Source organism: Apostichopus japonicus, chromosome 21 (genome assembly GCF_037975245.1).
Source record: "Apostichopus japonicus isolate 1M-3 chromosome 21, ASM3797524v1, whole genome shotgun sequence".
In the NCBI taxonomy this organism is placed as follows: domain Eukaryota; kingdom Metazoa; phylum Echinodermata; class Holothuroidea; order Aspidochirotida; family Stichopodidae; genus Apostichopus; species Apostichopus japonicus.
Genome location: NC_092581.1, coordinates 17,566,116 through 17,591,371, shown reverse-complemented (window position 1 = coordinate 17,591,371; position 25,256 = coordinate 17,566,116). Strand labels below are relative to the sequence as shown.

At 38.3% G+C, this 25,256-nt stretch overlaps 2 protein-coding genes and 2 long non-coding RNA genes across 10 annotated transcripts in view; 2 read left to right on the top strand and 2 right to left on the bottom strand.

Moving 5' to 3' along the window:
* LOC139962579 (solute carrier family 22 member 1-like) overlaps window positions 1-9,424 on the top strand; it is a 27,829-nt gene extending 18,405 nt beyond the window's left edge. For 3 of the 5 annotated variants that reach the window (XM_071962703.1, XM_071962702.1, XM_071962704.1), the window contains exons 6-10: window positions 77-209; window positions 3,032-3,126; window positions 4,419-4,627; window positions 5,195-5,303; window positions 5,691-9,424. In XM_071962703.1, the coding sequence (XP_071818804.1) occupies window positions 77-209; window positions 3,032-3,126; window positions 4,419-4,627; window positions 5,195-5,303; window positions 5,691-5,919 (775 nt within the window). In that variant the 3' untranslated portion in view covers window positions 5,920-9,424. The remainder of the gene's footprint in view (window positions 1-76; window positions 210-3,031; window positions 3,127-4,418; window positions 4,628-5,194; window positions 5,304-5,690) is intronic. The other 2 variants (XM_071962706.1, XM_071962705.1) reach the window with 2 other exon arrangements.
* Window positions 1-25,256, bottom strand: part of LOC139962591 (uncharacterized) — a 25,500-nt gene extending 244 nt beyond the window's left edge. Inside the window, exons 1-2 of the long non-coding RNA XR_011791275.1 lie at window positions 22,765-25,256; window positions 3,362-4,267 (exon numbers count right to left, since the gene is read on the bottom strand). This is a non-coding gene — a long non-coding RNA (uncharacterized lncRNA). The remainder of the gene's footprint in view (window positions 1-3,361; window positions 4,268-22,764) is intronic.
* LOC139962577 (organic cation transporter protein-like) overlaps window positions 12,406-25,256 on the top strand; it is a 35,861-nt gene continuing 23,010 nt past the window's right edge. For 2 of the 3 annotated variants that reach the window (XM_071962700.1, XM_071962699.1), the window contains exon 1: window positions 12,406-12,542. In XM_071962700.1, coding sequence (XP_071818801.1) covers window positions 12,437-12,542 — 106 coding nt within the window. In that variant the 5' untranslated portion in view covers window positions 12,406-12,436. Of the gene's footprint in view, window positions 12,543-12,577; window positions 12,738-25,256 lie in introns of those variants that run through there. The other variant, XM_071962701.1, reaches the window with a different exon arrangement.
* LOC139962588 (uncharacterized) lies at window positions 16,224-20,808 on the bottom strand. The gene is made up of 4 exons (XR_011791271.1): window positions 19,943-20,808; window positions 18,678-18,743; window positions 17,392-17,560; window positions 16,224-16,436 (listed from the first exon to the last, which is right to left on the bottom strand). It is a non-coding gene; the product is annotated as an uncharacterized lncRNA (long non-coding RNA).

Genomic DNA, 25,256 nt, shown 5'->3' with positions numbered 1-25,256 from the left:
CACCATCAAATAAATACATACCAATAAATAAAATACAACCAATAAACGAAATCATTCAGCTGCTATCTTCCTCCAGGTTGATTTCAGAATCACCAAGATGGCTTCTGACCAAGAAAAGACGTCAAGCAGCGGAGAAAATCATGCGGAAAATTGCAGAGATGAATGGAAAGGAACTCACAGAGGAAACTTACTCAAGAGTGAAAGATGACGTAATGTTTCTTGTTTAATTTCGAATTAATGTCATGCATTCGTAATGACTCGTTACACGAAGCAATTATCTGAAGTTCTGTTAAGGCCTTTATAATGTGTAAAAGTAAGTTGGCCTGACCTGTCGATCCTAGCAGGATCTTCTACAGAGGCTAAATGACAAGTACAGTAACAGAAGGGACAAAAACACGCACAGAAAACAGACAGGTTAATGAGCACGGTGAACACATTGAAAGGCCTATATAACAATACGTGTGTTATCGTCTGCTTGCGTTACAAGTTTAACTATATAAATATCATGAAAACCTACGGAATACAATGAATGGAAGCCTTTGGCAAAAGTTCTTTCTGGCACAGAATTTCGGGGAACGTCAGATGGCTGGGGTTTATTTATAGGGTAAGCGAGGAGCGTATACAGGTGCCACGAAAGAAACCGAAGCCTATACTAGGTTGTTATGTTAGGAATTATTTTTCTTTACTTTCTCTTTCTTGTCGTAAAAAAAAACTTTTTACCCCAAATATGGTTACTGATGAATATGGCTGTTTGCTTAAAGAAATGCATTTTGAATTAATCGGGTTTTTTTGTTAATGTTTTATTATATCAGCCATTTATTACTCAAAAAAAGGTAAAAAATAATCAACGCTATAGGCAATCTGCTCGTTTCCTGTTTACAACAAATTATCGAAACTTATGCGCAATTTAATGATTTTCATGGATTTCCAAATAATTGTTGCCCAGCCTTTGCTGAATATCAAATTCAAAACGCAATCAGGAATTTTCAACTTGTTTGTATTTTTTACTTTTCTCCGTCATTTTGAAATCAAACTTGAGCATTAATGATGCGTGAACATCACTTGTCATGTACTTCCAATATCCAAGATTCTAACATATTTACCACAATCGATGGGAAAAAAAAGCTTTTTAAGAAGACAGTATATACTTACATGACGTTAATATATAGCTATGCATGTATTCTCGTTAAAGCCCAGTCACATCTCACCGGATTGCAATAACGGAGAGGGAACGAAGACAAAATATGGCACTCCGTTGATGTACGTTAGTATCCGTTTAGTATGCGGTTCTCCTCCGTCCGTCTACGTTTCATTACCGGGAGGGTCCGGTTTGTCCGGTGTCGATTTTGAACATGCATAAAACTTGGAACGGACATCCACCGAAAAATGTCTCCGTTATTTATTCGTTACTAATCCGTTAAGCTTCCGTTTTATCAGTTTCTCATGCGTTTTGTTCGTTCTGTATTCGTTTGGCATACTGTATTTCTCCGTTCGTCTCTGGTTATTGCTATTGCTCACCGGATCATTAACGGACAAAGAACGGATGAAACGTAGAAGTACAGTACCTATACCGTATATTCGACGAACGCTAACGTAGAAATAACGGAAGTGCAAAGGAATAGAACTGACAATGAACGGATAGGTAACGGACGTTACACGGAAGAAACGGAAGAACTCAGGCCAGGAAAGTATAACGGACGGACATAGAACGGAGATGCAGCGTACCTCCACCTTGTCCACTCCAAGCGTCCCACGCCTCATTCTGCTCCTATAACCTCTACCGTCAACACCTACATCATGGACCCTTCAGAAAGATTCAAGCTTCAGAACACACTGTCAGCTATAAAAGCACAGATGCTTATCATTGAAGCCAACATCAAGACTAATAAATAAGTCAAGAAGAGAAGGAAGAGACGTGCTCGGCTTAAATGTTGGTCTATAGAGCCTGGCTAGGTCCACACAGAAGACGGCAGTTTAGTCTTTATGACCAACCATGGAGCTCGTTTATAGCTCCATGGACCAACTAATGCAGGAGCTGCGAATGGAAGACCAAAATCTTTCATCAACTTCATGGGGATGCCCCCTGATTTTGAGGCACTCCGGAGGCCCAGGTTTTAGACCGTTTCTTCTCCGTTGCTAGTCCGGTATGTCCGTTACTTTTCCGGTACTCCTACGTTTTGTATGTTCTTTATCCGTTAATTGTCCGTTGTAAATTCATTACTATCCGTTGGTGTTCGTTAGTTCGTTCGTTGTTATTCCGTTGTTCGTCCGTTGCTGTCCGTCCCTTGTACGTTTGTAATCCGTTTTCACCGTTGAACGTCCGGTACGCTGAAACCCCCAGATGCATGCGCGACAACTTTTGCCAACGGAAATAACCGGATGACTGTTTCTCGCGCGTACTCTTGTCCGTTCGTGCAATCCGGTGAGATGTGACTGGGCCTTTACGTTTGAACCGCCGCGATCCAATAAGTTCTCGAATAAGTTAAAATCAGTCAGTACGTTCCCATCGGTAATAATAATAATAATAATAGAAATAATAATCAGCAGTTATTTTTACAACGCTTAAGAGACCACAAATGTGGGAGAAACACGCAAGGTCTTATGGATTACAACTTACACGTCGGGTGGCTTCCAATTCAACATTTTAACTCAAATTTTGAATCTTTTCAATATAGTGAGTTATTTCAGATGGGAAAACCGTTGATTGCTCTTGGATGAAAAACCCACCTTACTATGACAGGGTATCGAGCTCGGAACCGCCCGATTGCTAAGCCTCATTGCTTCAAATGCTACCGCCTTTATCCACTCGGCCACAGCACCGGTATAATGACCCCCCCCCCCCCTCCCCAACCCAGCCCACACCTCACCTAGCTTCAATAAGACGACTTGAAAGATAAAGTAAACATTTCTGAAAATCTTGCCTCATTGCAACTAAGGATATTATAGAATTCAAAACGATTATTGTAAATAATATTTGTTTCTTATACAAGTCGTGAAAATAATGTTCGTTGCTGATTTTTTACTGTTGCAGGACAAAGACTCTAGCGAGACCGGACGAACAACTTTTGTAGACTTGATAAGAAGTCCCGTCCTGATGGCATACCTGCTCTGTTTACTGTATAACTGGTAGGCCTATGCTCTATTACATTAATCTTATACAGCAAAAAGACGAATTCTGCTGAAATACCAAGTTCTCTGCCGCTTCATGGGTTTGTATCAAATGAAAAACTATACAAAGTGTGATGCCTCGTTCATAGCATATGTGAAATACTGCGCATGGCTTTTCACTGTACTAAAGATATTGAGCATATAGGGATATCGCTACCAACTATAAGGAAGACTGACTATAGCCTATACTTACAGAAAAGCACTGAGGTTGTAATTCTTAGGGTACAGCTGGTCAGTCCCGGGCTGGTAATTCTGAGGGTACTGGTCAATCTAGAACTTGTAATTCTGAGGGTACTGGTAAATCCCTAGCTTGTAATTCTGAGGGTACTGGTCAATCCAGAACTTGTAATTCTGAGGGCACTGGTCAATCCCGAGCTTGTAAGTTTGAGGGCACTGGTCAATCCCGAGCTTGTAATTCTGAGGGCACTGGTCAATCCCGAGCTTGTAATTCTGCCAGGGTACTGGTCAATCCCGACTTGGTAATTCTGAGGGTACTGGTCAATCCCGAGCTTGTAATTCCGAGGGTATACTGGTCAATCCCGAGCTTGTAAATCCGAGGGTACTGGTCAATCCAGAGCTTGTAATTCTGAGGGTGCTGGTCAATCACGAGCTGGTAATTCTGAGGGTACTGGTCAATCCAGAGCTTGTAATTCTGAGGGTGCTGGTAAATCTCGAGCTTGTAATTCTGAGGGTACTGGTCAATCTCGAGCTTGTAATTCTGAGGGTACTGGTCAATCCCGACCTGGTGATTCCGAGGGTACTGGCCAATCCCGAACTTGTAATTCTGAGGGTACTGGTCAATCTCGAGCTTGTAATTCCGAGGGTATACTGGTCAATCCTGAGCTTGTAATTCCGAGGGTACTGGTCAATCCCGAGCTGGTAATTCTGAGGGTGCTGGTCAATCCCGAGCTTGTAATTCTGAGGGTACTGGTCAATCCCGACCTGGTGAGGGTACTGGCCAATCTCGAGCTTGTAATTCCGAGGGTATACTGGTCAATCCTGAGCTTATAATTCCGAGGGTACTGGTCAATCCCGAGCTTGTAATTTCGAGGGTACAGGTCAATGATCACTTTGCCCATTCGAAAAACATTAAAGAAAACTATGAAAATAGAAAATAAGTAAGTAAATAAATAAGTAATCGTATCTAGTATATAGTTTTGCATTACACGTTCAATACCACCATTGATAGATCGCAATAAATTACTTTCTTTTTTGTATTAATTTCTTAATTACTTTTTATTTACTTGCAGGTTCGCTCAAAGTTTTATTTACTTTGGGCTATCGTTAGGTACTGCCAGTCTCGGGGTCAGCATTTACGTCTCGTTTTGTTTATCCGGTGTTGTAGAGATGTTGTCCTTCGTAGTTTGTATCCCAGCCATGAATCGATTTGGCAGGAAGTGGTCCACAGCGTTCTTCTTATTTTTAGCCGGATTCGCTTGTTGTGCAACCATTTTTGCACGTGGGTATATATTAATTGCGACATATAAAACATATAACGAAATTGGAAATATGTGAATATAAATGAAACGAACACTTTGAACGTGATCAGCTTCAGAAGTAAAAATAGCTACAGCTATTATTATTATACTGTGTAAGGTATTCTCGATAATATAATGTAGTTATGTGTTACTGTTATAGATGTTCAAGTTACTGATATGCAGCTCTTGTTATCCCCGATCTCTATCCACACCCAACCTCAACCCCAACCGCAACCCACCATCTTCATACCCATGCATGCACGCTGTCTCACTCAAATGAATGCCTACTGAAGTTAACAAGTGAACTTTTGACTGTGGAAAATTTAGAAATAGCGAGGGTCATATACGTACATTCTTCTTAATTCTTTAAATCACTATGTTTACGACTATAACCACAAAGTGTGTCTATAAACCTAGTCAATGACAAGCTTATTGTCTAATACCAAATGTGAAACTCACTATATATAGGGAAAGTCTCCCCGATGAAACACATCATTACTAACCTAACCAACCAGTAAAGAATATTTTTCTTTTCTATCAATTTGCAGCGCTCGGTCCGATTCGAGTTGCTGTCGCCATGATCGGAAAATTCGCAATATCAGCATCTTTTGCTAATATATATGTATACAGTGCTGAGATATTTCCAACTCCGTTAAGGTACGGTTATGTATTTAGTAGGTGGACCGGGGATTGGGGGGGGGGGGGCGGAAGGGCTCTGTTATTGAGGCATCTCCTTCTCAATTTATGGTCTCCAGTTTTAGCAATGGAACATTTAAAATCAAGCCAATGAAGTTAGAAAAGAAAAATGTATAGCGATAATTTGCCCAGCTGAGAAACGGATCTGTAAAGATGATATGAATAACGAGGAGGGAATAGTGGGTTAATGTTGGGAGGGAGGGGGGGGGGGTTAGGGTGACTAATGGAGTTTAAACCCAATCGCAGACATTACAAATATTGGTGTTTTTTTATAAATAAATATAACCACTTCGTTAACACGGATCTTGTCAATTAATCTTCAATGTTATTGGCTTTTAATTCTTTCAGAACTATGTGCGTGGGATTTTGTTCCGCCGCCGCCCGTATTGGAGGTGTCGTCGCGCCTTTGATACTGGTGCTAGAGAGGGCGTGGCCATCTCTACCTATGATCTGTTTCTCTTTTTCATCTCTGTTGGCTGGCTGTCTCGTATTCATCCTCCCAGAAACAAAAGGAAAGAGAATGCCAGATACGATTCAAGAATCCATTGACCTGAAGAAAACTACTGAAAAAGTCTGATATATTGGCCCGAAATATATCACGTTTAAAAATGGCTAAAAGATTTTAAAAAATTATACAATCCTGGCAGTAATGACAATCCGTATTATTCGGGATATATAGGGCGTGGAAAAAGTTTCCTAAGAAACCAAAAATTCGGCCCTAATAACAAGCGAACGTAAATTGCTTGTTGTATTTTGAGTATCGGTGACCATTATTTGACTTTCTAGCATATTGTGGGCCAATCCTGATGACTTTAAACTTGACGCCATGGTGTGTAAGGTGGCTTCGAATCCAGTGATGAAATCTTATGAGTTCTCTTTGCTAAAAATCTTTGACACTGTAGGCTATGGTGTTAGTCAATGGGGAAGTTATATTGAACATCCTACTATACAGCTATTATGGTCAATGGTTTATATAATAAAAGCATAAAAGCATTGGATAGCTATTCCTTTATAGACAACTTCCATTCACACACGCTGTTACAAGAGAGCGCACGGCAAAATCGGAGTAGATTCAAAGAAAGCATATATGCTTTGACGGCGTGCCATACCCTAGAACTAATTCTAAAAATAGCATTTCTGTGACAGTTTGTTTTTTCGAATACTAACCAGGGGCGTCGTGCGAAAATATATTTATTTTTTTTGGGGGGGGGGGCCGTGAGCAGGTGATGACTATCTAAGCGGAGCGCCACCACAGGTTTGCGCGCAGCGTACAAGAAAATTTTTCGTCTGGCAGACCCCTCAGATTGCAGGAAACGGCACTTCCCGTGCCTTATGGCAGTAAGCAACACCCCTAAAACTTATAAAAATTTCCGGCAATTTTTTATTTTGGGAAATATTCTCGAAGGAAGTGATCGCTATTTATTCCTCAGTTTACCAATTCCTCGTCTCCCAGAAGCGCCCAAAATTTAAGAAATCGAAACATTTTGTGTTGGCTGATCCATGATCACCGCCCATGCCCGTGAGAAGTGGTGACTGGGTGAAGAAAAAGCTATGCCGTTTGAAAACATGGGCAGAAAAAGCGAAAGTAGCGAAACCTAAGGTAAAACGTGCGATAACGAAGTGATTATTTTCCACGTTAATTGTGACTGTATCAAACATATTCAAAGGCAATGGCATTACTAATCCCGATATGTTGTCGTCTTTGAGGTGTGTGGAAAATCCGCAACGACCATCAAAGAGCAATTGACTATTAAGTCTACTTTTCGATTTCGAATTTTTTTTTTTTTTTAAATTATGACAAAAATTTATGACACCTTTGACAATTTTTTTTTTTTTTGGGGGGGGAGGGGGCCTGTGCCCCCCGGGCCCCAATGGGCACGACGCCACTGATACTAACTGAGTTAAGGCAATGAAGGTGAGAATGTCATGATTCGTCTGTAATATTGAACACTGTTCTTTGCAATTGTTAATGTAAGCATTAAATTCATTACATAATATACTGTAAATGTGCAATCCAGCTAAAGAAATGAAGCATAATCGCGGAACTGGTTATGAGTAGGATTAAGTCACTGCCCAGTATGATAAACACAATGATTGTACTATAATATATTCTGTATACATACGGTTTGCATGGTAATGGGAGGTCACTGATTGGTTATTAACTTGTATTCGCGATATATTGGTTATAACGTAGTGGATATAATATATTGGTTATAATTATATTGGTTACATGATATATTCGAACTAATTTTCAGGATTTCTTTTATTCAGTCGTTCGTTTAAAACGTTTCGCGTATTGCTCTGACGTTAACTGTCATTACAACAAAGTAGAGAATTCTATAACAAAATTTTCTTTGACCGACTGTCAGGAATGAGACTTACATGATTAATCCTCCGCGTCCTGTATTTACAACACCCAAACACTTGTTTACAGTTGTAATAACCATGTGTTAAGGAATGCTTCGGAACTAGCAATCTCAAAGGCCTATATATGAGAGGGCGTTCTCGTGAAAGCAGTTTGTACTTGCTGTGCTATTCTTATACCTGCTGCTTTCATTATGAAGCTTAAATATTAGAAAAGAGCATTATTTCTCAACAGATGCGGTGGCGCAGTAGTTAGTGCTCTGCACCTGAAGAGCAAGACGAACTTTTTCTCTCGGGTTCGAACCCCAGTGAAGGCAGTTTGCTTTGGCTGTGCTATTCTTATACCTGTTGCTTTCATTATGAAGCTTAAATGTTAGAAACGAGCATTATTTCTCAACAGATGCGGTGGCGCAGCGGTTAGTGCTTTAAGCGTTGTGAAGCAAACAAAAGCAAACTGCCGTGGCAGGGGATCGAACCCAGGAGCCAAAACACCCTTCGCTCTGCCGGTACAGAGCACAACCGCTGCGCCACGGCAGCTGTTGTATACTTGTGCTCGTTTCTAATACTTCGAGTCCCTAATCAAGGCAAGAAACCGTATAAGAGCACGGCAAAAGCAAACTGTCGTGGCCGGGGATCGAACCCAGGAGCTAAAATACCTCTCGCTCTGCGGGTACAGGGCTTTTGTTCTCTTTTATTGAAAGATGAGCCTACTGGCTCACCCATATTCAAACAGTACTTACAGTAGTATACAACGATTTAAAAGTAGAATTAAAATAACTCTGACGCTACATAACAAAGACAATGGACACAGAATTAATAATATAACATAGAGTAAATACGACATTGAGCCAGCATTACTGAAAATGTAATTAACACAGAAATGACAACAAACGTAGACTATACAAGTATTAACAAAAAAAGATAATTTAGAGCTCAGGTCAGTAGAAAACGCCTTGAATCAAAACCAAACGCTGTCATCTGTCGAAGTTGTATCTAAAATCCTTCTCGGATCTGTACCTTATTACAACATTTTCTTGCCCGAACATATAAAAAAAAACTGGGTACGATGAATCTTTCTATATACCTGGAAAATAGTGTTCAGTTTCTTTTTAAGTGAAACATGAAAAAGAATCAATAAGTTGACGCTGTAGTTATTAATTGTGTCGCTACTAGATGTTAAAGATCAGGTGCGTATCCAGGGGGGGGCGTTGGGTGCGCGCGCCCCCCGGGTAAGGAAAAGAGGAGAGAAAAAAAGAGAAGAAAAAAGGGAAAAGGAGGGGGGGAAAAGAAAAGGAGGAGAGGAAGGAAGGGAAAAGAAAAAGAAAAAAGAGAGAAAAAGGAAAAAAGGAGGGAGTAGAAGATAGCCAAGACCTCGGGAAGAGAAAGAGGAACAGTCATAGTTAAAGCGCTGATCCCTATAATATACACAGGGTAGCCAGTGACAGATCAAGGATTACGGAGGGGGTGTGCGCCTCACCTTACCCCTTACACTGACAACTCCATTTTTGACGTTTCCATTTTTCCTCTCTCACTAATGTATCTATATAAATACTATGGTCTATCATAACGCGTGTGTGTGTATGGACGCCACAATTGTACAATTGTGCTATATGGAACCAACTGTGGCTGGTCTTGAACTCGACCGAGTCGTCGGGGTACATGACGCATTTCGGGAAGGGGGCGACCGCCCCCCCCCCCCGAGCAAATTTTCTTTATGACATCGCTATAGTAATTTCAAAATAGACAATGCTTAGATGCAACTTACAAGGCCTGGGAAGTGTCATTTCCAGCGATCTGGGAGGCATTTTCGGCCAAAACTTTTCTTGTACGCTTCGCGCCAACTCATGGTGGCGCTTCGCTTAGATAGTTTGCCTACAGGCTTCGCCCCTCCCTTGGCAATTACTCGCTACACGCCTGTTCGAATTTGTAAAGCAAAGAGCAGATATAACATCATATCAGTGAGCATTGAAATGCATGTTCCGCGATGAACAGCCTCAAAAACTGTCTATGTGTGTAGTTAAAGGCGTAGGAGCCCAATTGGATTTGGGGGCTGTAATGACTTGCCCGAAAAAAAAGCCAAAATTCGCGCGCGTTCAACATATCAATGCCAATATCATATAAGCAAGCATCGGTCATTACAGTGCATGGCATCGTGTACCGCACGGTCCGTCAAAGTTGCACAGTATACCGATGCTATGTAAACAACCAAATGTCTTATGTAGATGGAGAAAAATCATACAGATCCATTTATGTCAAAACTCTCTTTTACAGTAGTAATGTCGGCCAAGCTTACAACTTTATTTTAATTACCAAGGAGATCATTTTTAAGCTATTCATTGCTATTTATTTTTCTTTCAGTAGGTGCCCGATATTCATTGCTATTTATTTTTCTTTCAGTAGGTGCCCGAAAAAGATGGGGAAAAATTTGGTTGCGGGGGGGGGGGGAGGGGGGCTGCAGCCACCGCCTCCTACGGGACCTACGCCTATGTGTGTAGTGTTCGGTTTCGATATACCTGATATCGGAAATATCTGCTATTTTTCGTTTCCTTCAACCAAGTTTTATAATAGCCATTATAACAGGTTGCAATATTTCTACACCAAGAAATTAACTCTGTCTGAATTTTCCAAAATTTCCTCACCAACATTCTTCATCATACTTTCCTCTACTCGTGCAACTTTGACCTGTCTGTTAGGGGTTCAAGGAGGTTTTTCTATATTGCTTGTCCATAGATTGAATTTTCTGCAACATTATGGGTATGTTTTCAAGTGATTTTATTCACGAGAAATCTGAATTTTCAAATTATCAACAAATAATGGGCTTAAAACCTTGAAAAGTGGGGCTTTCGGATATTGTGGGCCGTGACGTAGAATCACCTACAAAAGCAATGATCCACAGGATATGGGACGCGGTCGAACATGATGTGTGACTGGTGACAATCTTCAAAAAGGTTATGGATGGAAAAAACTTTTGGGAAACACTTGGTTCTCAGGCAAAAGTGTACATCTGGTTGCTCATTTTCAAGCCCGAGAAGTGCTATTTCCGGTGATCTGGGGGGGTATCAAAACCAGAAATTTTCTTGTACGCTGCGCGCCAACCGATGGTGGCGCTCCGCTTAGATAGTAATTCGCGCCCCCCGGGTTAGAAAATCCTGGATACGCGCCTGAAGATGTAATCGATTAAATTTCCCTCGAAATTCTTACGGTTAAGCCCGGTTCCAAGCAGAGTAGCAATACGCCACTGTCTTAGGTCGTTGGCCTTGTAAACTTTCCCCAGTTTAGTAACGATGAAGTTCACATTGTCGATAAACAGGGTGGCTTAATGACTCGCTGGCTGTTCTACATAAAACACAATTAGGTGAGTCGATGATAGAAAATTTATATAGTTTTCTGATTTGGTATACAAGATATTATGCATAATTTTGAAATCAAGATCTGCATCATAAAACATTTTAGGAAATCTATAAATATTTTACCATCTATTTACAAATTCGGTATCTGGAAAAAGTGGTCTTCTAGTAACCTTCACTTTTAGGTATGGAAGTGTTAACATAACTGCGCAGATTAGAGGCAATTTGACATGTAATGCCAGATGCTTCGATGTGTTTGCTCCCATTCATGAAACGAATGCCGCAATTAGGGTCAGATTGCGACGAAGCAATGACATCGGATGAATTAATGGCTTCCAGCCATTCGGATGGGAAGGCTTTAATTTAGGTTGGAGATTATATCTTATACCTCGTAAACATTAAGTGTATTATCAGGATTTGCCAATGAAATGCATTCATAAACGGCTTCGGCCGGTAGGTGAGATGGTATAATCTCGTACATAAGATCACCTACCGGTATAATGCCACCATCAATGAAATTTCTATTGAAAAAGGTTGCATCATGATCGTCGCAAATCAGTGGGTTTTGGAATAAAGGTTGTAATAAAATTACAATAAAATGTAATAAAGTACCATAAAATGTGATAATTTTTAAAAAAAAAAAGGCACAGAGCACTAACCGCTGCGCCACTCAGCTGTTGGGATACAATGCTCGTTTCTAATACTTAAAGTTCCTAATGGAAGCAAGAGACCGTATCAGAACGGCATAAGCAAACTGCCTTCACTGGGGTTCGAGCCCAGGAGCCAAAATACCTCTTGCTCTTCAGGTACAGATCACTAATAAACACAGCTCTTATCTATTATATATCAGAACTATTTGTGTGGGATTTTGTTCTGTCGCTGCTCGTTTTGGAGGTATCGTCGCGCCCTTAATACTGGTTCTAGAGAGGGCGTGGCCATCTCTACCTATGATCTGTTTCTCATATTCATCTCTGTTGGCTGGCTGTCTCGTATTCATCCTCCCAGAAACAAAGGTATGGGCCCACCTCCATAGTCCCGGGGGAAATGGTTCAATCGCGGGTTTATAGTAACATTCAGTCGCTGATGAATTATAGCACTGCTCCTGGTGCACTGTCAGAGTACTATTAGCACAACCTTGCGTTAAACCTAATTGTAGACCTATACTTTATGGTTTAAATTTTGCCCATTTGAAAATTTCACTGGGAGAGGTTTCTAAAACACCCCTGCATGGGAGTCGGTTTCAACGACCCCACACATAGGCCCACACTCCTTCCTTTATAAAATCCTTGATGCGCCTCTGACCCTTCCATGATCAGATTTATGCCCCCTATAGCTAAATCACCTTTGGAATCCTGTTTGTGCCACTGATTAAGAAAATTCCGAATGATCAAACCTGCACAAAGTTACATCATGTTCAGGCTTTTGATGAAGTATTTATGGCAAAAATACTGTTTCTACAGCAGCAAACTACAAAGGGAGGAGTTCAGAGGTCAGTAATTAACAATATCATATCTCTGCCATTGTTGATAGTGTTTTGTAGTGAATTATTATGTGGCAATCTGTAAAGTTACGGGTTGTAATATTTGTAACAGCTTGCAAACGCACAATCTCTTGGTATCTGACTTGCAAGGCCCATTCAGTAGATGATACTTTTCCTATACGTTTGTACCAGTTCACAGAAAAGGTAAGTCATTTGTACTTTTTTATGGTATTTACTAAAGTGATTTCGAATCGATGTTATAAGTAAGTAAGTTAAACCTTTTTTGCTCAATAAAAGGAAATTACGATACTCGCACATATCAAAACTACCAAAAAAATAAACCTATATTCATATTTACACTTAAGAGTTGAAAAAATTAAGAACAGATTAAATGGATAAAAACAGTAAAATACCAATTAACGACTCAAGTTATTATTGTAAAGTACTATTGCACGGGGGATGAAGGGATTACGGTGTCTTTAGTTGTGGGAGTCACAGTCTGCCAAATAAATAATAAAAAAAAACAAAAAACAAAACAATGCCTATTTTAATTAACTGTATTGAAGGTGCACTGTTAAAAAAATTTCTGTAAATTAACAGAAAACGATTGGAAAAAAAGTTTCCAATCGTTTCCTGTTATTTTTACAGACAATCTGTAAAAAGGAATTAACTGGAAAATAATGTTTTCTTTTTACATAGTTTTCCAGTTAAAATTTTTACAAGAATAATCTGTTAAATAGAATAACATAAAAATTCTGTTTTATTTAGCATTTTTCTCATGTATATTTAACTGAATTCTTCTGATAAAATTACAATTTATTCCTGTTTGTTTACAGACAGTTTTGTTGTGTTTTACTACCAAATTCTGTCTTTTTACAAGTTTTCGATGTTAATTTACCAAATCGTCTGATAAAATTTCAATTTTTGTCTGTTTTCTTACAGACGGTTTTACTTCTAAATTCTGTCTTTTTACAAGTTTTCGATGTTAATTTACCAAATCGTCTGATAAAATTACAATTTTTGTCTGTTTTTTTGCAGACGGTTTTACTTCTAAATTCTGTCTTTTTACAAGTTTTCGATGTTAATTTACCAAATCGTCTGATAAAATTACAATTTTTGTCTGTTTTTTTGCAGACGGTTCTACTTCTAAATTCTGTCTTTTTACAAGTTTTCGATGTTAATTTACCAAATCGTCTGATAAAATTACAATGTTTGTTTGTTTTTTTACAGACGGTTTTACTCCTAAATTCTGTCTTTTTTACAGGATTTTGATGTTAATCGTTCAGTCAATTTGCTTAAATCTTCTGATAAAATTCAAATTTATGTTTTTTTTTACAGACACTTTTAACGTGTTTGTCTACCAAATCTGTCCTTTAACAATTTTTTTATGTGAATTATTAATGGTTTATCAATTCCATAAAAAAGAAACATAAGTGTGAAAATTTGATATTGACAATTAAAATAAATTGATGGGTTTTATCTGTCTTAGTTTACGGCAAGGTTTCTACAAAAAGTAAGTACATACTTAAGGAATACGCCAAAAATATACGGTAGAAGTACGTTGAAATGCTCATGTTTATTTTCACCCTTTATTTACACTTCTTCATTCATCTTGGAGTGAGGTCTTCCCCAAAAACCTGCACACACAAAGGTGCTTTTAACCTATCACTTTTCACCACTTTACTAAAACTAAAAGCTTCTTAAGTAGATACTAGAAACACAAAAACTCAATTATAAAACAACAAGTAGAGAACTTAAACTTCAACACTGAAACAATAATTCTACTCTTCAAGATTTGAGAAAAGACTGGTGACTGATATCACAAACTTCAGGCCAAGGCAATTACAAACCAGTTACAAAAGTCTGTATAGGAACAATAAGAGATACAGGTTTTGCAACTGTTCTCAAGAGGTGGTAAGATCACCTTACACCAAAAGCAATACATTGAAAGCTACTTCATTTGTTGCTATCTTTGGTTAGGGCCAATTAAGTTGCCCAAAAAAACCACAAACTATGTGACCCTTAATTTTACAAACTGACTGCAATTATAAACTTTCTAAATGGCATATACTGCAAAAAGCTCTTCACCGAATATTAAGCTAAAGTAAGATTTTTCACACAATAATATCTTTGTAATGTAATTATAATCATATACTATATTATGTCAGCCTCCTCACATTATTAAAAATTCTCCATAGAGTTGGTCAAGGCATGTGGCTTATGACCAACTATTCAAGAACAACTATATGATCATCTTCTGTAAATCAGTTTCAAACATTATTTTTCAACCCATGAAGTGGAAGACCCCAGTTTGGGACGACAAACACCCTGAAACTATCCCAAAGTGGGCATTTCAAATGGAAAACAATCATTAGCCAAAACCTTCATGGTAGGCTTAAGGGTTAATTGACGTTATAAGCTTCAAACTTTCTAATTATTATTACACAACTTTCAAACATTTTCATATAAAGCTGAGCCATGATATCACGAACATGCTATCATTTCTGCAATGCAAATGTCAAAATGGAAACTAAAAACACAGAACTTAGTAAATCAACAAGGAAGTAACTTAAAGTCCAAAACTGAAACAGTAAACCTCTTTTTCAATGTTGAAAAAAATGGTGCATGTCAATATAAACTTCAGGCCTTGTCAATTCCAAACCAGATGTCTATGAATACCAAGGCTAAAATATAAATTACAGCCAGAAATGGATATTCTCACAAGTACATTAATAATTATTTGATGGAGTATTTCACTGGGGTAGGGGATGTAGAAAGGGAAAACTTGGTCTTAATGCATAGGCAGTGCAATTCCTATAGACCCTACACTACACACAGTAATAGACAAGCATACGTTAGTATAGTTTTGTGGCACTACACACTGTAATCACACTTTTTTTTAAATGAAGTAGTTTAAATAATATCACATAGTATAAACTCACCACTGAAAACGAAAAATGGCAAACATTTCACCATTTAAGGAATGGTTCAATGTGCATGAGCACTGGTATTAAAATGAACCCATTGTCCTTGTAAACATTTATACTTATTAGAAAGTTTCCTTTCGTGGCTACTGCCTTTATGCATGCTATGATCAGGAAATCCACTGGATGAAATTTTTCTTCAATTGAATAGCACTCTAGGAAGAGGATAGAAGGGGGCACAAATTTGCAGTCAATTCTTTGGGCAATTTGAAATGTAAGGTCACAGAAGGTGTCACATTTACTATCAAAAGTGAACTTTTAGCAGACAGGTGTAACAATATAGTGTTAGTAATAGAACTTCATATTAATCAATACTTTATATGTCTGAATAACATGCCAACATGAATGAATAGAATTCCATAAACAAACTCTAGTCTCATCTCCTGCTTGCTTCAAGTCCACCTTAGGTAGAAAATGTGATGCAAAGCCCATGAAAATGCATAGATTTCAGTTCTCTTTAATTATCTAAAACAAAATTTCATCTGAAACCATTCTGCTTTAGAGGCACAGAATATGGAGATTGGTGTGCAGATTATTTCATGTCTGTGTACTCAGTACTGATCGTAGTACATAAAAACATCATCCACCTGAACGTTCCTTACATATAAGCTGAATGTCTATATACATGAAGGAAACACTAAGAGTGGCTAAAGGCGACATTGAGGTTCCAGCCAGAAGTAACCATCTTAACTTGATTTTGAATGAGTTGAAGAAAAACAAAAAAACAAACGTTTCTAAATGGTTCCTGTAGTAACTAAACTCGAAATAAGTCCACTGATCACCATACTACACTGTTTGATGTTTTTATTACTTTGTTGACTCATCCTTGATATGTCCCAAAAGAGACAACACTTTGGGATTTATGGCTGAGGATTTCCTACTTTTTCCTGATGTGGGTGGGTTGATTCCAACAAAGCACCTGCCAAAAAAAAAAAATGAGTTGATTTTTGTTACTTTTGGTGGGAATTAATATTTTCATCGTTGACCTTGACCAGTAGAAAACCATGTCTTTAAAACATTATACTACTGAAAATGTGTTGCACATTAATTATTCACTTCACTGTTTCAGGTATAAATTAAATGGCTACTCACACTGCTTTCATATTAGTTTGTATTTATAATTATGAAAGTCATAATGATTGTGGTCAAAACATTTTGAAGCATATTTCCTTATTCACAATTCTTTTATTACTTTTTTTTTTGAAAACAGTTGTTGTTTATAACAGTCAATTCCACAAGAAGACTGTCCATGAAATCGATTTGGAATGTACAGTTTGAAGGATTAAAGCCTGGGTCCCATCTATACAATTCTACAAGCAGTAAATTTTAAACAAAGTCCGACGATGAAACACAAGAATCAACTTCAAAATCGACAAAATGCAGGTGGATTGTAGTTGAAAGGAAATAGGACACTGATCTTCTTGGAGCAACGATCAGGATCGACTTTTTCAACTGTGCATTTTGTTGCAAGTTTAATCCCAATGTTGATGGGACTAGGGCTCTACAAATAATGTCACTGCATAAATATTCTACGATCTTCAAATTAATGATGCTGTTACTATTTAACACTAAACACCTACTGCAGCAGTTCATCTAAACTGAGGTAAATAATTGTTAAGTTAGACTATGACCAAATTTCATGTAACAGTACCTTCAATGGTATTCTAAGTTGGGATCATGATCTTCTCTCTAGACAGACAAATTATGACTTACTTGTGTAACTACTCAACTGAATTTTACACTGGTTCAAGTCTTTCCCAAGTGTTGGTAGAAAACACACTAAACAAGGAAAACACTACCATGAGTTACAACTCCAATCCCAGCTATAACACCACTACTGTACAAATATTCATTCATATTCCATTAACACTTACCTCTGGATGAACTCCAATGTCACACAGCTGTCTGCAGGATACTGAATGTTTAAAACATACTATGTGGCAAAGAGGTAGGCAAGGGCACTCTGAAAATCAGCAATAAGATGATTGACAACTACCTTGTCAACTGCGATCATATACTTCCGCCCGGCCAACAGTTTGGTTCCTGTGATATCAATATCCAAACAAAGATAAAAATGTCAATCCGAGTTTCACTTTGTCATTATTTTCCGAAATTGAATTTTTTTAGTGCTGTTACGGACTAAGAATATGTTTCCATTCTTTTACTGAAGGATTATCATGTAACATTCTCAAGAGTAGTAACTTTTTTAGGGACCTTAAAAAAGGTATGTCCATTAAACACTTAACCTAGAAACTGCACTGACAAGATCAAAAGTGAATTGCAAGCAGAACCCACTGATTTTTCACTGAATGATGCAAAGCCTAAATCAGTGGACAACCCCTCCCCCACATTGGAAGAAAAAAAATTCTCTGCCCTGCCTCTGTAAGAATAGGTATCACACCAAACAAGAGCATTGGTCATCTATCTATTGCCTTGCATCTTGGATTCTATGCAAACCTTATGCATAACTTGAAAGGCCAAATGCAATTACCCCATTCTGACTACAAACCCTCTATACTAATTCATAAATATGTACACGTCATTCTTTTAATCTCAAAACAATGTTTCTGTTACATTTTTACCTTTACTACTGGACATTAACGTTCTGATCCAACCTGAATGAGAGATTTGAAGGATTTAGCTGATGCTTCCAAGTAAGAGTTGGATGATTGCTTATGCCATTACACCAAACTGAGTCTAAATTACTGCCGCCAGACTGGTTTGTGGCATATTTAGAGCCACTTCCCATCATAGCCAGAAGATATAACTTCAATAAATTCTTTCATCTAAATATCACATTATACTAAATCTTGGAAAACTGCTTCTCAGTATCTAACAAGTATCTACCACACTGAAAGCTAGTACATTTGTTCCCATGTCACATTTAGAACACTTTTGATAAGTATATACCTCTATTGCACAATTTGGAAAGGAAGACTTTGCATTTGAATTAAGAAACAGGAATTCCTACTATAGTCTGAGCCTAGCAAGGGATCAATGGTAGGAAAAGACAGGCTTGGTCAAACAATCAGTAGTATTCAAACAAAATGTTGAGCAGGATCCAAGGGATACTTTAAATCTGATGTGCTTAAATATTGTTGATGAAAATAACAAAGCTCTGTAAACAGAAACACCCGAAATGTACATTCAAGAAGCTTACCCAAAACAACATTCAGGGTGATGGAGAGTTCAAGCCAGAAACAGCCTCCTGATCACTGCTTGTCTCCTGGGAAAGTGAAATATGTGCAACTTGTATTTTAAAACCTGAAACTTATACAAAGTTGTCTGGTGGCAGAAATTGGATAACAATTTGATCTGGGCCCCATTCTACAAAGAGTAACCCACAATCTTAGATTTGATTCATAGTCTATGTTTAACTTTAAATCACACTCAAGACAAAGAAAAACTCTGTATGGAACAGGGCCCTAGTTAGGATATTATATAGCAGTTTTATATATATATATATATATATATATATATATATATATATATATATATATATATATATATATATATATAGCAGTTAATTGTCACCTTAGTGTAGGTCAAAGTTCACTTCAGTAGCCATCATGATGGCAGTCTACATGACTACTCATTACTAAATAATGTTTAATTATTGGCCATATACAGCACAGATTTTGACCAAGTCTGTATAAACACACTTAAAAGAACACATGTGGCATTACACCTCGAGTACACACATTGCTTTTGGCATGATCTAAGAACATATTCTGCACCTGTGGCATAGTCAGGTTGTTGTCATTGGGCTGATCTGCAACTCTATGTAAGGTGTCCTGAAAGGCTGATCAACATAACACTACAGAGACTATAACAATGTGACACTGAAATTTTACTTAAAATCCCCACTTTGCCATCCCTTGCTTAAAATTAGGCTTTCAACTAATCTATGGTTAGTTCAACTTTACATGGGTGAAATTGCACTTTTTACTGTAGTCTTCAACCTACAGTAAAACTACTGTAGCATTCTGTTAGGCCCTAAGCTTTGTTGGGTATCATAAGTTTTCAAAGCTAATGATAATGTTGGCTTAAACTTAATCAACAATTCGGTTAAAAGTAGCCTATTAATATTAATAGCTTAGGCTACAGCCGCACAGGCAATAGCAAAAACCTTTAAACTGTATATGGGCCAAGCCTATAGGCCTAGGCTATTATTTTATTTCATCAATATCGCTCCGGACTAAGACCACCGTTAGCCACTGATGCCTAACGTTATGCTAGGCCCTTCGTTATTCGGCCTAGCCTATAACTATAAAGCTCAGTTTTCGCATCCGTTATACAAAAACATTTAACAGATTTTCCGAAACGGCAAGAAAAAGCCTTCTAAGAATTTGTTATTGATGAATAGTCAATGTTTCTACCAACTTATTTGCTAACAAAACTTGAATGAACTTCCACTACACCCACCTCAGTCGAATATTGAAGAATTCTCCTGCGTCATCAGTGAAAAGGCAGCTAGTGTTGTGTACTGCATGCTGGACGCAAGCAGTAGTAGTGTGTACGTACGTACGTGGTCGGAGTTCGGTGCGCTGTTGTATTGTACGTATAACTGAAAAAGTTTCTTGTGCACTGATACGTCAGGCCGTGGACTGTTATTTTGGCGGGAAACGTTAATATGCATATGTTACACTCGTGAACCCAGGTGGAAACCGTGACCTTAGGTCACCGAGCCATTGCGAAACCACTGGACTGCATTAGGTGTGCCATACACGCTGTACGTTGTTCTCCACTCCAATGCAACCCTTAACAACATCAATCTGTCTCACCCACATGCTCGCTGTATCACGAAATCGATCGGCATTTACTCAAATTTAAATTATTTGAAATAAAAATGCCCAAATTAAATAGAATTTTTTTCGTCTATTTAGTGCGCATTCAATGCCAATTGAAGACAGTTAATAATGATCACAATTTTTTTAAACCCCAGAGCTTCCGTGCATGGGCATCGCCCAAAGGTCCCGAAAACACATTGACTAACTTAGGGCCCGAAGCGGGTCCCTGGACCACACACCCGAGATGAGCGCATCCCATATATTGTTCAGTCAGATTGTGCTTGAAGAAACATACGATGAATTGGTCTATAAAAGGACCCTATAGTGTTGCTAATTGAAATACTAAATATTTGTTTATTCCGTAAAAATGAAAAGTTTCTGTTTAAAAACATTTTTTTGTCGTAGTAAATACAAATTGATGGTAAAAAAAAACAGTGCGATCATGTTATTGCAATAAAACAGATATAAGTTGTAAAATAACAGGATTTTTCAACTGTTACTTTAATTTACAGTTACTTCTGTAAAAATATTAATGATTGCAGTCAAATTTTGTTAAAAAAATAGAAAATAATTGTTTTCTAAATAAACAGAAAATATATGTTATATTACATTTTGTTTTTGTAGCAATACAAACTGTTTGTAAAAATACAGTAATTTTTGGTTAATGGGAAAAAACCGGAAATTTATGTTAAAAAAGTCTGTAAACTGACAGATATTTTTAACAGTGTGGTGATGGGAAGGATACACAGTCACTCCACACTGTATCAAGCTTGGATTGTAGAAGGCACTAGTAGACAGTGTCAACAGCAGACTGAGAACCCCCCGCCCCCCCCCCCCACCTATGATTTCAGCTTTCTTAATAATATTATCAAAACGGTCCCTTTCTGATTTACTGACATTTACCTGCACCCCAGCAAATTAGACAATATATCCAGACTCCACAAATAGTAGAATTATAAAAACATCTCTAAAATTTCTGAACGCACATTGAATAATGACATTAAACCGAAGACAATATAGCCTAGAGTTCAATTTTTTGACTAATTTTTCAATATGATCCCCCGCCCCCAAGTCAATTGATCATTCAGCACCATTCCTAAATATTTGTATGATTTTGTATTTGTATGATGCTTATTGTTAATACAATAACACTAGTATGTTGACTGCCATATCAGTTTCATTGTTCTAATATAGATCACGCATATATTACAGGATGCATGTATTGGCTTTCATTTCCTGTTGTAAGCCGAACCTCAAAATCATATGGTGTATAAATACTTAAGATACATTGCAGTTCACGGACAGGTCGAAGCTCAGTGTTGAGTATGTTATTCTATATAGTCTCGCGGGAAAGACACTGTATTCACATCTCGAGCATACAAATCTGCGTCATTCTGCTAGAGTTCTGTTTTTGTTTTTTGTTCTCTTCCGCTATCAACACTGTTCAGCCCACATTACTTTTTAGCCAACAAGTTTACTCGAAATGAATGTATACGTCTGACTTTATTCTGTGGATTTCTAAAAATCTTATACCAATATATTCCAATATGTTAACATCAGAACATCTAACAGCATATCCAACGTCAGTACGTTAAATACTGGTTCACTACAAGTAGTCTAGTCAATCTGTACAAAATAATGGCTTGACCTCGAAAAAATTGCAGCAGAAACGATTTCTGTTGCAAATGTCTTTAGAGACCATGCTTAGAAACAAATCAAAAAGGTAGAAAAAAATAACTAGGGGAAATTGGCTAATTTGCATAAAAACAAAATGGCCGTAAACAACTGTTCGTTTAATTAAAGGCATTGAAGACTCGCCCAAAACCGCGTGCCGCGCTCTGAAAAAGTTAACTTTCCGTTGCTTGCAAGTGAAGTTTCCTGCTTGTCGCTACAAAATGCGGACAGTAATGAAACGTGATACCTTGTTATCTTTAGCTGGACCTGAGATGTCCATCGCCTGTATCGTTTGTTCTGTGCTGTGGGTATTGACCGCAGCTGTATGTCCTGACTGTACACTAGTGTCTAATTACCTAAGGTAGCAAGCTGTGTGCGTACTTTCTGGGATCGATGGTGGTGTCTAACACTTCTGTTACACCTCATTCGAAACTAGGTCAGATTACCAGCATTAGACATTTTTTTTTGCGCGAGTCTTCACACCCTTTAAATTGACATGCGAACTAATTCGTACGACAAGGCTGCATAATTATATAAACTACAGATAGACTCAAAATACTTCTTACAATCAACACATACGATGGTTTCCCCAATCATGTTTTCTAATGATCTATTCAAATGGTTCGTAACTTCCTAACAGTGTAATGGCCCATTAAACGATATTGGTTGTGAAAATGTGGTTTGAGTAAAAACAGTAACAGTATATTTGCAACCAAACTTTCTTACAAGAAAGTAATGGCAACGCGAAATCATACTTGTGCAAGGCCTATCCATGTAGCCTACCTGTTCTTTCTTTGCTCTGCACTATGGCTAACGCTTCAGGAAGTCGCGGCTATTTATAGATTACGGTTGGAATCTCCTTAAAAACTGAATATCAATCAACCCTTATCATGAAATGGTTGTGTCCCTTGTATAGTCACATACCAATCAGATGTTGCTTGCTTCTTTCAAGTACACTGATCTCTACACTAACGTTAGTGTAGAGATCAGTGTTCAAGTATAGAAAGATTCTGTACATTTATTTGATGGGACCGTTCCACTACGTAAACGGGGGGGGGGGGAGGAGGTCAACTTATGAACGTACGCCAATACAACTCGTCACTCCACAATTGTATATAATACTGCACAATATAGATTTATAGCATTGGCAATAATAGGTCTGTTCTTGACAGCTTAAAACAGGATGACCGGGATGGGGAGGCTGTGGGTGGGGAGGGGAGGGGAGGGGGAGGAAGGACATATGATCTCTGCTTTTGGTAAAAAGCATGAAAGCATCCTTTTGCATATATGAAGTGACCTGCTTGCTCCCAGAATATAAAACAACTATAGGCATAGGTAAGAGATACTACTGTGTAGTGACATTAGGACATCATAATGAAAAATATACAGACCCCTGAAATTCATTTTAAAGACTAATAATTGAAAAAGAATGTTATATGCTATGCATATACGCTGTGAATGTCGGAAATCAAGTATAACGAGTTTCTAGACAAAGTACCAGCATAAAAATACTGCACTTTTAAACTGATTTCATTGAACCCCTTCAACAATGTGTAGAGATACGCTGTGAATGTCAGAAATCAAGTACAACGAGTATCTAGACAAAATGCCGGCATAAAAATACTGCACTTTTAAACCTATTTATTTGAGCTCCTTCAACGATGTGTAGAGATTCGCTGTGAATGTCGGAAATCAAGTAAAACGAGTGTCGAGACAAAATGCCAGCTTATTTATTTAAACTTTATGTATGGATACGTTGTGAATGTTGGCAATCAAGTAAAACCAGTAGCCTAACAGTAATATTACTAGAGACAAAAGTTTTTGTCCCGACCGAACACCGATTGCGTTTATTGTATGACCTATACTTTTATTAGTGTATAGTTGTATGGGTGCGATCGTATCACTGCCTGTACTTTGTGAATGCTCTACACAATATATATGGCAGATGCCATCCAGTGCCCTAGCTTCGCTGTATTACAGGGGCGGTCGCCCGACCTTCATTTCGCCTGCTTTGCCACTCTTTCCTCCTCACCAACTGCGTATATAGCAGCGACGTAGCCAGGAATTTGAAAGGGGGGGGGAGCACTTTTTGCGATTGATATGGATTTTCAAAGTTGTAGGCACGACTATCTGAGCGGAGCGCCACCATCGGTTGGCGCGGAGCGTACAAGAAAATTTTTGGTTTTACAAACCCCCCAGATGGCAGGAAACAGCCCTTCCCGAATGTTCATTCTGGTTCCCTGGCCTCTTGCTAACTTGAGAAACCTCATTCAAAATCACTTTTAAACCCAAAAAACAAACGAGTTAAAAAAGTACGTAATTCAATAATACATAATGTATTAAAATTAGCAAGGTACACAAGGGCGGCGGAAGCACCTTTAATCTGGGGGGGGGGGGGGGCACCGAAGTCAAAGGGCACTTTGCAGAAATTCGATTGGACTGTTGCAGCCTGATATTTAGTACCCTTTATAAATCTTATTGTATTATCTTATTTGCGTATACACATCACTCCATCAACGCCCCCACCCCCCCCCCCCCCCCCCCCGTCTAAGTAGTCTTACTTTTCAACTTCTGATACTTGTAGATACAAAGATAGGCCAGAAATGTCTTTGATACAACCATAGCCAGTAATTATCTTTGATAAAACTGTAGCTAGTAAATGTTTATCGAAAAGGCTGTTTTGGAACTTGGAACGCCGATCGTGACTACAACAGGCAACAAAGAGCTGCAGCTCTATACATATAAAGTCTGTTAATCAACGATAGGCTTATTTGACTGTGGAATGTTCTCAACTGAAATTTATCTGCGTAAACGAGTTCTTAAGTAGATGTTAAAAAACTGACAAGATCGTATCCTAGTCTTTTTCGGCGGGTAGAGTATTGAATGAAACGGCACGCGATATGAATGACAGCCTAGATGACAGAAGAATAGGTCACCTAATTTAGCCATAATCTTGCTTCGTTCATTTCAATAGTTTTTCCTGTCTAGACTCTTAAACTCGTCCAGCAAGCTTATGGATTTGAATTATGGGTGTTTTAATAAAAAAGATAACTTGGCCAAAAAAAGTGTAGGCCCGGGCCTACAGTGCTACATACTGGCTACGCCCCTGATAGTTCTAAATTAGGATTAGATCTCTTACTGAAATATCTCTGTTCTAATAAGGTGATCAAGAGTACAAGTTTTATGTAGAAAAAGGGCACATTTTTAACCTGAGGAAAAGTGGGGGGGCACTTGCCCCCTGTGCCCCCCGGTTCCGCCGCCCTTGAAGGTACATG